The sequence below is a fragment of the Thunnus albacares genome, chromosome 14, assembly GCF_914725855.1.
Source record: "Thunnus albacares chromosome 14, fThuAlb1.1, whole genome shotgun sequence".
Lineage (NCBI taxonomy): Eukaryota > Metazoa > Chordata > Actinopteri > Scombriformes > Scombridae > Thunnus > Thunnus albacares.
In genome coordinates, this window is record NC_058119.1 from 8,263,461 (window position 1) to 8,276,199 (window position 12,739).

At 39.5% G+C, this 12,739-nt stretch overlaps 1 protein-coding gene across 1 annotated transcript in view; it reads left to right on the forward strand.

Moving 5' to 3' along the window:
- Positions 1 to 31: 31 nt before the first annotated feature.
- plpp4 (phospholipid phosphatase 4) overlaps positions 32 to 12,739 on the forward strand; it is a 49,075-nt gene continuing 36,367 nt past the window's right edge. Inside the window, exon 1 of the mRNA XM_044371967.1 lies at positions 32 to 484. Within this exon, the coding sequence (XP_044227902.1) occupies positions 396 to 484 (89 nt within the window). The 5' untranslated portion in view covers positions 32 to 395. The remainder of the gene's footprint in view (positions 485 to 12,739) is intronic.

A 12,739-nucleotide genomic window follows, 5' to 3' on the forward strand; every position in this document is an offset into this window, starting at 1 on the left:
CCTCTCAGCACTATCACACACCTCTAATGTTCTTCCATGTTTGCCGACGTAGCCTATATCCCCTCTGCTCCCCAAACTCCAACCCAGTTTAAGTAATTGATGGAGTGGAGGAAGGGGACTTGCACCCGATAAAGGAGCAGCTGTCAGCAACAGAGTTGCAATAAAGAAAATCGCCCGTGGGGATTGAAACAGAAGGAGACAGGCGGAGAAGGGCGAAGAAAAGGAAAGGCTGTTTCAGGTGACCGTGTCCCGATGGAAGCGCGCGGCATGTGTGATTAGGGAGCACCGCTTCTGGAAGCGCTCGCTTTGTTAAGGTGGATTACAAAAAGTGAACATCCTTCAGAACTGACCGGGTCCGCCTTCGCTCATTTCACTTGACGGATTATCTCAGAACCATGAATGTGTCGCCCCCAGAACGCAGGAAAAACATGCGAGAACTGGCTCTGGAGATTGGCATCCGAGTTCTGCTTTTCGGAGTTTTTGTGTAAGTAAAGCCTCGACCAGCTGAGTTTTCTGCTCTTTGAAAAATCTGTTCTGACATTATCTGCCCTGGCGATCACAGCGGGCTCATCCAGTGTCATGACCGAGTGTTATCCGTGTGCCCACTACATGCTTTAGACACCGAACTGCCGTATTCAGGTTCATTTGCCGCGGCGGGGTACTGGACGGACAGGTTTGTGCCGAGCCGCAGTTCAGCACCATGGACAGATCACTGCTGAACGAATAAGACAGTAGACAGACGCCGCGTTAACAGGTTGCAAAAACAAGTTGTATGTTCGGCAGCATTTTACTTTATTTCATGAATCTGTGCGTCACGATTCTTGGGATATATCCTAGTACCATTTTTTTTCTGAGTAGAGATGACAAGAGATGGTTAGATAGAGAGAGAGACAGACGCTTTCTTTGACCACTTCACTCCCCCCAAAATAGACAGTGATACAAGGGAGCCCTGACTGCCCAGCTGACACAGTGATACAATGATGAGCACTTTTTTTTCGCAGCATGACACTTTGTGAGAAGGTTGTGCCTCACAGGCGCAGCCCTCAAAACTAACATAAATATGAATTATTAATTATTTGCCTGTCCTGAAGGTAGTAAGCTTGTTTGCATCATGATTGTGTCACTTATTGATTTTCTGCTTGATATCTGAAAAAAAGCCCTAGGTCCTGTTATCTGAAATGACTGACCTTGCCGCAGCTTTCATTCCATCCATGGGAAAAAAAAAGAAAAGTCAAAAATCAGCCCCTCTGATTTGGAGTGTGTAGCTGCATGCACTGCTTGCATAGCTTGTGTAGATTATCATTAATATCTGTCCTTGGGCTAAGTGGTGTAGCTATGTGTGCTGTCACCCTAAACGGATTATACAGCCAAGAAGAGCCTGATGCTGCACATTCACTGTTAAGGGAAAGAATGAAACATGTCAGAGAGGAGTCATTTCGCTTCCACACTGAAGCATCCTGATGTAGCCCATTGGTGTGTTTATGTGTGCATGTGAGTCTGTGAGATACACATTTTTGTCTGATTTGTTGCTGTGTGTCAGGGCTCAAGGCCACATAAAAAACGATATGACACAATATCATCATCATCAGAAACAACTAACTGCCGTGATCTGCTAGAGACGTCCCAGTCACAAAGTCCTTGATGACTGTAATGAATTGGGTTTTAGTCCCCATATTCCCTCCTCAGTACACAGAAAGCAAGCTAAGGCTAATAAACTGTGTTTATTATGGAGCCCCATCAGTAAACATGATCTGTTTTGTGCAGCAGTGTCCCTAAACTGAGCACAACACATCAAATTAATTTAATTTTGCCATACACAAACACAGAGATGCCCAGTGTCAGATGCAACAGTCCACACAACAACACACATGCTTAAAAATAGACACGTCATCTTTATATTTGAGCTGTGACATCTTGGCATCTTGGCCCACTGATATACTGATGTAATATTAGGGCAATGGACACTGGATGATTTATAATGTAGTTCTGTTTTTTATTTAGTTTGAAATATAAGTATAGCAGACATCATATACTACAACAACACAAATAACAACTGACTATGCCATGTAGAAGAAACAGTGATTCAGAGACATTATTTTTGACAGAAAAATACTGAGTTTCAGTCATATATGGTGACAGAGGGAGCATTTGGTCTGATACATATCTTTGGGACTACAGTAACGGTAATTGCTGTACTGAACAAGCTTTTCATCCATCAGATCAGAGACTTGCCCTCTGACCCTGAAGGCCAGCAGTTCCCTGTTCTTGTCTCACTTTGAAGCCTAAGGTGAATGCAGGATAATTGGGGTCAACTAGTCTGTTTTTCTTTCTCCACTGGAGGTGTAAAGGACAGTTTTTAGCTGTCGTCTTTTGTGTCTGCTGTTCATTGCAGGTGTAATTTACTGTCGTTTTATCTGGGGAAGAAAATGGCAGCCATATAGGTTTATGTTTGTTTACCAGTAAGATTTTCCAGCCGTGATTCTTGATTCATTTCTTAATATCTTACTACTCCATTTAGAATCCTATTTCAGTATTAAATTTGACTGAATAGAACTGATTTTTCTAATTTTGCTGTGCATATTACTTCATAATTGTGAACATGTACCGAGGGATGCTGAAAATGACTCAATTAATCTTTTAGTTTGGTCTCTTAAGCAGATATGAATGCATCAGAGAAATGTCTTTAATCGGAGATCACACACGCAAGTTCTAAAATAATATAAACTGTAACACCAAAATACATAGAGCTTATTTTCTGTTGTACACATACAATACTCGACTGTTTTTTTTCCTTCTCTAGCACACTTTATTCTCTGAGGATTGAGAATTCCCTACATTATTCACATTCAAATTTTGTAAAAGATGACCTGCCTTTAAGGGAATATTTCAATTTTTTTGCCCTTTCTTGCCAAGCTGCCTGTCTGTTCTAGGCCTCAGGAGGTGTACTGACCTTAGCGACGGGCCAAGTGTGTGACGTTAGGTCAACCCTGTGCTATCAAATCGCTAATGCCACGCAGTCATCATAGCTTGGTGAGCATACCAGGAGTCACACATCTCCAGAGAGTAAAGCAAAAGTTCAATCTAAATGGAAATGGGTATTTGACATTTAACAAAGTGTCAAAAACAAAAGCTGAAAACTGAATTAGAAAAAGATAAAGCTATTTTTGTGCGCGGTTAGCTACTCAATATAGGATTACTTTCCTTGTAATCTGCAGCAAAACAAGCAAGAGCTTAGACAAATACCAAGAAGTCATTTCTTCCTCGAGTAGTTGTGAGGCAGAGCTCATGTCCTCAATCAATCAACAAACTCAGTATTTAAGTTTCCCTGCATTTGTTCCTCAGCTCACGGTAGATGATCAAACACAAGAAAATGCATGTAGATGCCAATAAATATCATTTGGCTCAATGGAGAACAGAAGAGAAAGAAAGAAGGACATCAAAACAAAAGGAAGGAGACAGAGGAGCAAGATAAAAATGGAGGACATGGAGTTAGGGAGATTTAGATTGTTTTTAGATTTTGCAGATTAAGACCTGAGGCACGACAGCAGCAAATAAAGAGCCACCAAAACCACTCTGAGAACTCCTATCAGTGCAATCTGAAAGCTGCTTGAGCGATTGTCCATCGCTGATGTAAACAACAAAATAGAGTAGATTTGTTGTCGCCACGGGTAACAATTTGAGCCGAAGCAGAATTGACTCTTTTATTGTAGAGAATTTTGGTGTGAGAGCAGGGGTTTTCACCCTCTCATGTTGATATGATCTCAGAATTTTAAGGATTTAGATATATAGTAGGTGTTGTCAAATGAGGTTGATTGTGTGTGCTCTAAAACACCATTCATCCCTCAAAACAGTGTTCTGCTCACTGCGTGTCATCCTCTCCTCTCAGAGGAGGGCTTTAGGAACAGCCCTGGGATACAGCCCAGAGCCTTGGCAAGTCTCAGAAAGCCTTGTGAGATGTTGGGGAAGAGGAGAATGTCAGGCCTTTAGACTGTTTAAGAATAAGCGGATTGTTTAGCTTGCATGTTAAGGATGGGGGCTCTTGTGCTTCGGTTTTGAGGAGAAAATCCCGTTGTAGAGGATTGGTTACGGTTATTTATGTTGTGGCTATTGGATTAATGATGAAAAACTTAGAGACAGTTTTGTGGCAATGTGTTGCCACTAAAGGCCCCTTTATACTGTGCAATTTCGGGCTGTTGGAGATGAAAGTTGACAGCTGTGAGAAAAACATGGTAATCTTTGGTTCATCAAGCCAAAACAGCGGTCCTACATTACACTGTGAGACATATCCACCGACAACCAATTAGGAGCTTTGGCGACCAAAGACAGCCTGAGGCAAAAATCTGACAGTGTCAGAAATTTAGGACCAAATTTTCACAATATGACTGCTGCTACAACCCTCATCTACAAACAATCCAATCAGAATTCAACATAAAATGACACGGAATACACTTGCGAGCATGACATTTCATAACTGCAGTTTTTGAATAAAGTTTAGGGGGAAAACACACTCATTCTCCTTAATACGTCCATGGTACACAAAAAACAAAACTATGGAGGGGAAACGAAAAAGTGTGACTTTTGTGTGTATTTTCAAAACATAGGAGCACCGCAGACAGATGACGTGAACTGATGAAATGCCTGAAAATCGATATGATGCAATCTGACGCAGATTGTGACCAAGATTCTATCAATAGTTGTCTAGCACAATGTGACATGCAATAAACTTACACAATCATTGTTTAAGGCACTAAGGTGCCTTAAACACACATTCTCATTCACTATCCCAAACTCACAGATACTGGATGTATGTAAGAGATTTGCTGATAAAGAATGTGCTGCCGCAGGCCGCAGATGTGAGCATCACTTTAAATTTTTGTTAAATGGTGTTTAATATTAATTGCTGAAATGTGAAAAGGCTGCTGATACTGCCAATCCCACTGAAAATAGGCTCTTTCAGCTTTTGTTCTGTTTCACCAGTCTATGTGTTTTAGCCCAGATGACTCTCCCTGTGTTGAGAAGTTCACTCAAACTCAAACATCTACCATTTAAAACCAAATATTTTTCTCAGAAGCTGGTTGACCAAAAAAAAGGCAAGTGAATACCAGAGTTATATTCATCTTGTGTTTTGTTTCTGGCATATGTACAATATATAGACAATTGCTTGTCTACTTAAATGCCTTTTTTGCTTGTGAGTTTGTTTTGAAGTCTTTCTGTTTTTCTAGTGGCTGGAAATCACTTCTGAAGAATGTGACACATCTCTACCTAGAGTAATCTGCCGTTTGTTTACCTCTCACTGCCTGTATGATTATTGCTGTGTATTCTCTCTGTATGTTCCTTAATTTTGTCAGCTAACATCTAAGGCACTGAATCACAGGTCATCCAATTTGTAACCCTCATTATTTTAGAGATGACAGAAAACTGAGATTGCAAGCTTGACAAGTGACTGAGGCTGGAATGACAAGGAAAACATAGACAGGATGCTGCTGACACAAATTGATCAGAGAAAACAATTACCAAAAACATTGTGACCTCGAGGAACGGTCGGTTATTGATCTTTGTCTGAAATAGCACCGTGAGAACACCCATTGTTGTACTTGATTATGCAAAATCAACGTGATTAATTACTTGGTTCTTAAATGAGTAGCTGTTGAAAAGTGGCAGTCTATGCAGGGACACTCAATTAAACCAAACAAAAGAAAGACAATTTGACAAGTACAGTTGAAAGCATCAGTGAAAATATCAGGATGGGGAATCAATGCCAGATGTGAGGCTTTTAAATGTGTTGTATGCCTTGTGACCGTGGTGAATTTTGTATCTGAGAGGTCTGTGGAAAAAAATATGGATGGATGCAAAAACGGACAAACAGAAAAGGCCAAGGTCCAGAGATTTATATGAAAATGAAAAACAACTTAACAGGCAGAGAATGAAAAAGAATATAGTTGTTTATGTTTAGCAGACGGATAGGGCAGGGGACACAGACAAAAGGGAGAACAGCGTGGATCAGCAAACTCTGCAGGTGCTGTGGCAGAAATAAATGTGATTCCAATGAGAGCAGAAGCAGCTGACTATCAAATGAAGACCAGGGATTCCCTGACAGCTCAGACTGTCACCGCTCTAAGCTACTCTGGCATTTCATTCTCCACAATCGTTTGATCAGCTCATTATGTCTCGCTGTCCCTGCTGTCATTTATCCAACCTCATCTCTTTATCCCTCCATGGGCATCAGATCACTCCGTGTGTCCTCGTCACCATTTCTCCTTAAAGGAATACAGTGAGGTTTTTGTTGAAATTTCCCTTATCCATTAGATAATGAAAATTTACTGAAAGGACCAAAATCATAAGATAGCATATCATGGAACAGGAGATGCTATTTTTTTAAAAATGCCTCTCATACTGGCTGAGATAATTATAGTCGTTTTCCAACTGTTATCAATTTGTTCCTACAATACCCAACAGTCATTACTGGCATTGCGTTCTGACACGAACACAAGATTCTGGTGCAACTACAGCAGCAGGGGGCAGCAGAAACAAGCCATTTGGTACTCGGCAGGTAGCTCACACTTGAGGTTTTTAGAGCTTTTTCGCAGACAACAACTGACTGCTGTGGAGTAATAAGCAAGAACCAAAACTGTCAAGTTGTGGGCCAGCTAACCAAAAATGTGCTGACTCGTTGGGTGATATTTCTCTGTAGGTTTGTCACTATAACTCCTTTAACAATACCCACAAATCATGTCATCCATTAATAAACACATATTGAGTATAGTGACTTTAAGCATAGAAAATAACCATAAAATAGCTGTTCTCTTGCTTCTGCTTCTTTGAAGACAGATTCAGGTCAGCATGATATTTAATCAAGACAGACATCTATGCATAATTTTGCCTTGAATTTATTACATCATTTCTCTATATTTAGGTGGCTTCACTTCTGTTAGCCTACATCCAGTCTGCACTTACATAACAAGGAGTTTTGGGAGAAATCATAACCATTTTCCAATTTAAAGTCCAACTGAAATTACATTTCATCCCTCCTTGCAACATGTTTTTGAAATGTATTGTTATTAGAATGAAGAAAAAAGGTCTTGGGCGTTGTGGAGGTTTGTTTGATTGACATTAGCTGCTAGGCTACCAGTTATACACCATAGGGTAAGGGGACAAATTGCTGTAGTTACAAGGCATGGACAGACAGCAACAGGGATTTTGAAGAGTAATGACCAAACCAGAATCTAACTGGACCGAAGTGACATTTTCAGATACATTAACATGCGGTAATGTGCTGCCGCTAATTAGCTATGTAGCCTGCTAACTGATGTTAGCGGTGCACTTTTCCCCAGTGAATGTTTATTTGGTGTTCAACAAGCTAAGGTGCAGTACAAGACGTGTGTTCATGTTCGTGAGTTTGATAAGAAGGATACTTTAGCAGGAAAGCTAATGTGGGTTGTTGTTCAGAGTCTGTGGCTCTTATGTTGTGTAGCAGGATGCTATCAGGCTCAGTGTGACTGTCAGTTCTGCCTATGATCTAATATCAAGTTATTGCTTTATTCAAGATTTGATTTGTTGTATCAAACTCCAGTCACTAATAAGCAGAATGATATTTTCATTGAAATAATGTAAAATCATAATCATGAAATCAAAGAATTTAAAATATAAAAACCTCCCTTTTGGTGTCTGAAAGTGTGGAGTTATAGTGACATGTATTTAAAAACTTCTAATCTACAATTAATGACTTTTAGAGCTGTAGTCTTCCTCCTAAATCTGAATTAATTCCCAGCCCATTGCTATAGCTCTCATTACAAAATGAGATTAAGACAATTAATCAGAAGCCACCATGTTTACAGAGGTATTTAATCAATCAAATTCAGTCATTAACACTGCAGTCACAGAAAGGATTGTTATTATGCTGGTAGGTATTTTATAAATGACAATTTCATACGGATAATCATATGCGGGAGTTCAACTTCTTCTGTCATATAATTACATTTTACATACTCTGACCCTTTGGAGGAATTTCTTGCTGCAGCATAGTATACTGTTAAATAGTTGTTCAACATTCAGTGTCTGGTGGTGATCAGATTTTCAAACAGAAGAACTTGTATCAAATATTGATGAGGGCAATAATTTATAGATATATTGTATGCTGTTACATGTAGGATACGTGCCATAGTCATTCCATTTGTCTAGATATGTTCTGTAAAAATGGTGATTTTCCTATAAGCCTATATATAATGAAGTATTTGAACCATGACTGGTGCTCAGGCAGACTGAGGAAATTCAGTAGACCTCGGAGGTGTGGATGGGGTGAAGAAGTGACAGTTCCTGTCGGAGCAGAGATGAAGATCCCTGCACTGCTTTACACTTCCTGCCATCATGATAATTCTATTCTTACCCCCAACACCCCCTCACCCTCTCTCTCACCTTCTCTTTCTGTCACTTCATCTCTCCATTGCGCCTTTCTCAGGTATTTTCTTAGATATGCTCCATTACTGTCATTTCCAGCCACATACTCTTATCTGTACAAAGACAGATGAGGGGTTGAGGAGATGAAAGAGCCTCCCTCCATTTAAGCAGTCTCCTGGCCCAAATCTCAAAAATATATAACAAGCAAGCCCCTCGCCTTCTGGAACAGCCTTCTTCACGTCTATGAGTGTGTGTGTGTGTCCCTCAGCCCCCTGGGTTTTACTGTCAGACCAGACTCTTTCCTTGATGACTCCTCTGTGGTTTTCCTTCAGACAGTGGAGCGATAGCTCTTTGCTTCAGCAAGGTGAAACACATACAGTGTGTCATAGTCAAAAGGAAGTAAGGGGAAGAGGCACATCTGACAACTTTTCTGACTTTCTAACTTTAAGGTAAACAACCGTGGTTTTATCAAAGCAAAAAGTTCTGTCAAAGAAGAAAAAATTCTGCGACCCATATCAAATGTATTTATTATAACTCCAACAGACAACATACAGGTATTTTTAGTTTTGACAGTCTGGAAGAAGCACGTATTGAACAGTGGACACCACACTGAATGAATATGACTAGAGTTGTGTCAATAGATAAAATCACGCAAGAAGAATTCTTGTGTATCACTTTACCAAAATGAAAGTGAGTACTGTTCAAAAACAAATATCTTTCCTCATATGGATGGATGGATTATAAAATAAGAATTATTTTTCCAACTTACACCTATTGTGCAAGTTGTCCCAATTTCAGTTGTAAAAATCTAACTAACTCAAATCATCTTAACCAAACAGAGCGAGGACTAGATCAGAACTTCACACTTCATGACTGCCAGCTAACATTGGCCCAGACTAGAACAGACTCAGTCAAACTTCACTTTTTATTCTTCAAATTCAAGTATGACATCAAGCCCCTGCACACTTCAATGGTACACACACACAGGTGTTTTCACTTGACTTGTGTCAGGACGGTGTGGGTAAAGACTTCTTGATTGAATTGCCTGTGACTCCTATTAGTTGTGTGGCACCTGTAAGGGTGGGGTTATGCTCACATTACATGCTACAGTGGCCCAAATCCAATTTTTTTGCCTCCAAATGACTCATGTCTGATTTTTTCACAGAAGTGTGAACAAACCAAATCAAAGTTTTTTATATCAGATCTGGGCCACTTGCAAATATGGTCTTAGATCTGATTCATAACCAATCTCTGGCTATGTGACAGCTGTCAGATTGGAATTCATGTTTTTTTTTTTTTTAACATCTCACTTCTCTGCACATTCGCATATCGCCTGTCATCATCATTCAGTGTCAACACCTCACAGCTCACTAAAAATAAACATGTTGCCTTCTCGCTCTCACCATCTGTATTGTCTCCTGACCTCCACGAAAAATAATTCTAGACATGTATGCAGGCACAGCCATGTCATCCATGTTTGTGATTTGACTGTTGCACAAATTACGTTATTGTTCTTGTACACATGTTGCTCACATTTCAGTTAAATCTGTGCATGCATGGCAGTTTAGGGCCTCAGTGGTGTTCACACAAAAGAAATGTGAATGTGAACCATCAACACATAAAGATCGGATTTGACTGAAAGATCAGAATTGAGCACCAAGGCCTGTAATGTGAGCAAAACCCGAGTTCTTCCAGAGTCTTTATGGAGTTTGTGATCCCCAGAAGTTGAAACAGCACTATTACCTTGTTACCTATCTTGTGTTCCATAAAAGTGATGGGTGTCAGAAAAGTTTCTCCAGGGAAAACCATTCAGAAATAATTCTTTTTGATCCTCCAAAGTCAACAAAGATTTTATAAAAACATCTTAGCTCTCTTTTTACAAATGTCAAATCTGCAGCCAGAAACCATAGGTGTAATATTTGACAGTGACCTCACGTTTGAAAAACAAGTTACAAAAGTAGTACAGTCATGTTTTTATCAACTGAAGAGCATCTCAGAAGTCAAGTCTTTTCCCTCTCAACCTGATCTTGAGAAGGTCATTCACGCTTTTATTATCATCTCAGTTGGGTTTTTGTAATTCATTGTATTCAGGGTTAAGCCAAAAATGGTCTCACACCTTCAGCTGGTACAAAACACAGCTGCAGAGCTTTTAATAAATACCAAAAGACAAGATCATATCACTCCTGTTTTAGCCTCTCTACACTTGTTACCAGTCAGTTTTAGAATTGATTTTAAGATTTTATTGCTTACCTTGTACCTTTCAGCTACACTGCTGAGTTATTACTTCCCTGCAACACAGCCTCAGGTCTTCAGACAAGGCCCTTTTGGCTGTGTCTAGGTCAGACTAAAGGTAACTGGGCTTTCGTAGTCAAGGCCCCTCAGCTCTGGACCCCCTGCCTGAAGATCTGATGCTTGCAGAAACATAGACATCTTTTAAATCACTTTTCAAAACTTTTTTAATCTTTTTAAAAAGGCCTTTATTTAATTTATGTGACAATGTTTTATTTCCAGCATGTCACCTGTTTTATGACTACTTTTGTTTTATTGTTTTTGTTTTTGTTATTATTTATATTTTTTATTTGTATTCTATTTTAATGTAATTGTCATTATATTTATATTTTGCCATTTTAACAATCCATGTCATTGAGCAAATATGCACTGGAACTTAAACACCTAAATGAAACAGACCTATAATTTATGTTACACACAAATACCTCTAATATTATGATATGATTTCTACTCCCAAGCCATTTTGAGAAAAATCATTAAGAAAGTAAATATGATGACCGGTCAGATAGAAGCATTCAAAGTTCATTCATAGTTTTATTCATAGTTTAATGACAGATTCTTTAAAAAGGAGCGGATTGGTTTAAACTCCTTTTTTTCTGTTTTGCCATCAATCATTTCCCCCACACATGTGTCTGTTGCATGTTTGTTTTGGAGACTATATTCTGCATTTGATTGACATCAGAGGCAATTAAAACAGGGGGCACCTGGGTTGGTTGAACAGATTTCTAGGGGCTGGGAGTCACTCCGCTTTTGCAAGCATCCTCCACACCTCAAAATGAGGTTAATCAAAGAGATGAAATGAAAACACCTGTGTGAACATGCAGGGTCTTTAACTCAAGGTGGATTCATCCTAACAGTGCATCCCCTGTGTGTATGTTAATTGTATGTTCAGTGGGAATATTTGTGTTCTTCCTACTACCCACAGATTTTGTTTATTTGCACATGCAGATTTAACAAAAAAAGTAATATAATTTTCTTGCAAATGAGACAAACAAATCCCTGCTAAGGCAATATCACCCTCCTCAAGAAAATGAGGAAAAAAACAAGATGACAAAGGATTATTTTCTGGGAAAAAATCTAAGTGATATGAAAACTCATTACAGGGAAGAGTGGTAGGCAGAAGACAAAAGAATAACCAGGAAGGGAAATAAAATGAAATCAAACAGCCATGAAACTTGAACAGCCTGAGGCAGGAAATGTGAATGTGCAATGAGAAAACATTCAATATATACACTCTTAACAGATCAGCAGATGTATTGTGAGTGAGTATGACCTCCCCTGAGTGTGGGAGGTCATGCACAGTTAGAGTATGTGCATCTGCCTTCATAGTTAGTGTGTGTATGTGTGTGTGTGTGCAGCTATTAGCGTACCTTGGCTTCTGTTGCTGTTAATGGCCAGCTTTAACGCTCTGTGGGGACATGTGTGCTCCACCTTCCTTTGAAAGAACAAAGAGCGCAAATCTGGAATTTCTCTCCTATTGCTGTCGACTTTGACATTTGCCAGGATGAACAATGACCATGACAGCACTGATAAATGTCAGCCTGGTGTCATTCCCGTGTCTGTGTCCAACATCATAGCCCACAGTGTGGGTAATCAGGGTGTCTCTGTCTATATGTTCCATCCTCCCTTCTTCTGTCTTTCTCTCTGACACTCAAAACATGCCTAGCTTAATAACCCCTACACACAACCAAAAGCACACACACACACACACCTCAGAGTTTCTTTATACACCTATTTTAAAGCTTCTGCCTTGAGCTAAACAAAGATTCCCTAACCTCTGAGATGACCGTTGATGTCACTTATTCTGCGTGCAGAATTAATTATCTCTGCCTGAGCAGGCCTGTTTTTATTTTTTGATAATCATCAGAACTCAGATTTGACCTTTGTAGATAAAAACATTTTCAAGGTTAACTGATAAAGACGTACAGTAATTTCCATGGGTATTCACCCTTCAGCAACTATGGTGTAGCTAAAGGTCGCAGGATAATTACATAACACTGAAGTGAATGTAGCTGGAATAAACTCTTGTCCTAAATATATATATGTATGTAGTTAT